Below are 2,191 nucleotides of genomic sequence, written 5' to 3' on the forward strand. Positions count from 1 at the left end.
ATGGTGCAACAAGTGCTGAATTATGTCCGCCAGAAGCATAATGCTGGAAGCTATAAAATCCCTAGTCCTAGTAAACCACAATCGCGAGGACCGAAATCGCAGCGGTTCAAGAGAAAGAAGTACCCCGCGGAGCCTGCTACAATTGTGGATCAGGCATTTCAAGACCACTTGCCCGCAAGGTGAAAAACAGGAGAATAAATGAGGCTATAAGCATCCAGAACAAGGGGTTACTAGCAAAAGATAATTCATCGGTGTGACGGAATGCAATGTTATGATGACAGATATCAACAGTTGGTGGATCGACTTCGGTGCGACCAGACATATCGCAAAGGACAAGAGTGGGGTCACAGAATTCACCGAGCTGAAGAAAGGAGAACAGAGAATCTATAAGAGAAATAATACCTATCTCGATGTAGAAGGTATTAGTTCGTATAGATTGGATCTTGGGGACAATATTCTTGTCCTCAAAGATGTGTTCTATGCACCAGGAATTCGGCGTAATTTGATCTCTGTTCCTAGCTTGATGAAAAAAGGACTGGAAGTTAAGTTCTACAATAACCGAGTTTCTATAGGCAAAAATAATAAAGTGTATGCTATGGAAAAATATATGCCCGAGCATGAATTATGCATTCTTCTAGTAGTTTGTAATAATTCTAATAATAAAAATTTGAATTTAAACTACTTGTCCTGTTATATTTCAGAGTCTGAATTGTGTCATTCTAGACTAGGACATGCTAGTATTTTAAAAATAAAAGAAATTATCAGAATGAACTTACTTCCTGCACTATCTAATGTTCAATTGCCATCATGTGAATATTGTTTAACTGGTAAAATAACTAAAAAACCTTTGGCGAACAAAGAGCCAATGACCTTTTAGGGTTAATACACTCGGATATTTGTGGTCCCCTAAATATCAAAACTCATAGTAATAAAAAATAATTTTATTACTTTCATAGATAATTATTCCAAGTTTGCACATGTCTATCTTATATCTAGAAAATTAGAAGCTTTTGACTGCTTTAAGAGATATAAGACAGAAGTTAAAAACCAACTTGAAATGAAAATCAAAATTTCGAGAACTGATAGAGGTGGAGAATATAACTCTAAAGAATTTGAGAGTTAATGTATGCAACATAGAATTAAAAGGCATACAACAATGCCATATACGCCACAACAAAATGGTGTTGCCGAAAGAAAGAACAGAACATTATTGAATATAGTTAGATGCATATTGTCTCATTCTGGTCTCTCTAAAAACTTTTAGGGAGAAGCATTATTAACTGCAAACTATATTTTAAATAGAATTCTAACCAAATCAGTTGTATCTACACCTTATGAATTAAGGAATGGAAGGAAGCCTAATCTGAGTCATCTCAGAAAATGGAGATCTATCATCCATGTTCTCATTCTGCATCAATTTAGAGATAAGTTAGATTTTAAAACAGTAAAGTGTAGATTCATAGGGTATTCAGAAAAGTCCGCATCAATTTAGAGATAAGTTAGATTTTAAAACAGTAAAGTGTAGATTCATAGGGTATTCAGAAAAGTCAAAAAGTTATAAGTTCTACAATAAATTTTAAAACAGTAAAGTGTAGATTCATAGGGTATTCAGAAAAGTCAAAAAGTTATAAGTTCTACAATAAAAAAAATAGGTTATTGAAAGTAGAGATGCTACATTTCTAGAGAATCTAGAGAAAGAGGAACAAGTTCGAGAGGAAACAAAACCTCTATCTGTAATAGATGATGATTATTACGGTGTTGTTCCCACTAATGATCCTGACATTGTGAATGAACCTAACCTTGTAAATGATAAAATACCTATGAAAAATAATGTACCTCATCAACTGGTTGTAGGTAACAAAAGGCTAAGAACACAACCTTCATGAATGGATGATTACTATTTGTATTCATGTGAGCCATCCTCTTTCTCGGTAGATACAAATATAGAAGAACAAGATCCCTTAATCTTCTCTGATGCGATGAAATCGCATGAATCAACTCTATGGCTAAAATCCATGAGAGAATAACTTGATTCTATAGAAAAGAATAAGATACGAGAGTTATGTGATCTACCGGAAAATAGAAAAGCTATATGATGCAAATGGATGCTTAAAAACAAATATCGTGTTGATGGATCTATTGATAAATTCAAAGCACGGTTAGTTGCCAAGAGTTACAACCAGAAGGCAGG

General features: G+C 34.1%; 1 protein-coding gene across 1 annotated transcript; it reads left to right on the forward strand.

Annotated features, from left to right (window-relative positions):
• On the forward strand, positions 1-708 carry LOC109840129. The gene is made up of 3 exons (XM_020408649.1): positions 1-179; positions 292-588; positions 702-708. The coding sequence occupies exons 1-3, from the start codon at positions 1-3 to the stop codon at positions 706-708; spliced, it is 483 nt and encodes a 160-aa protein (XP_020264238.1).

Source organism: Asparagus officinalis, chromosome 5 (assembly GCF_001876935.1).
Source record: "Asparagus officinalis chromosome 5, Aspof.V1, whole genome shotgun sequence".
In the NCBI taxonomy this organism is placed as follows: domain Eukaryota; kingdom Viridiplantae; phylum Streptophyta; class Magnoliopsida; order Asparagales; family Asparagaceae; genus Asparagus; species Asparagus officinalis.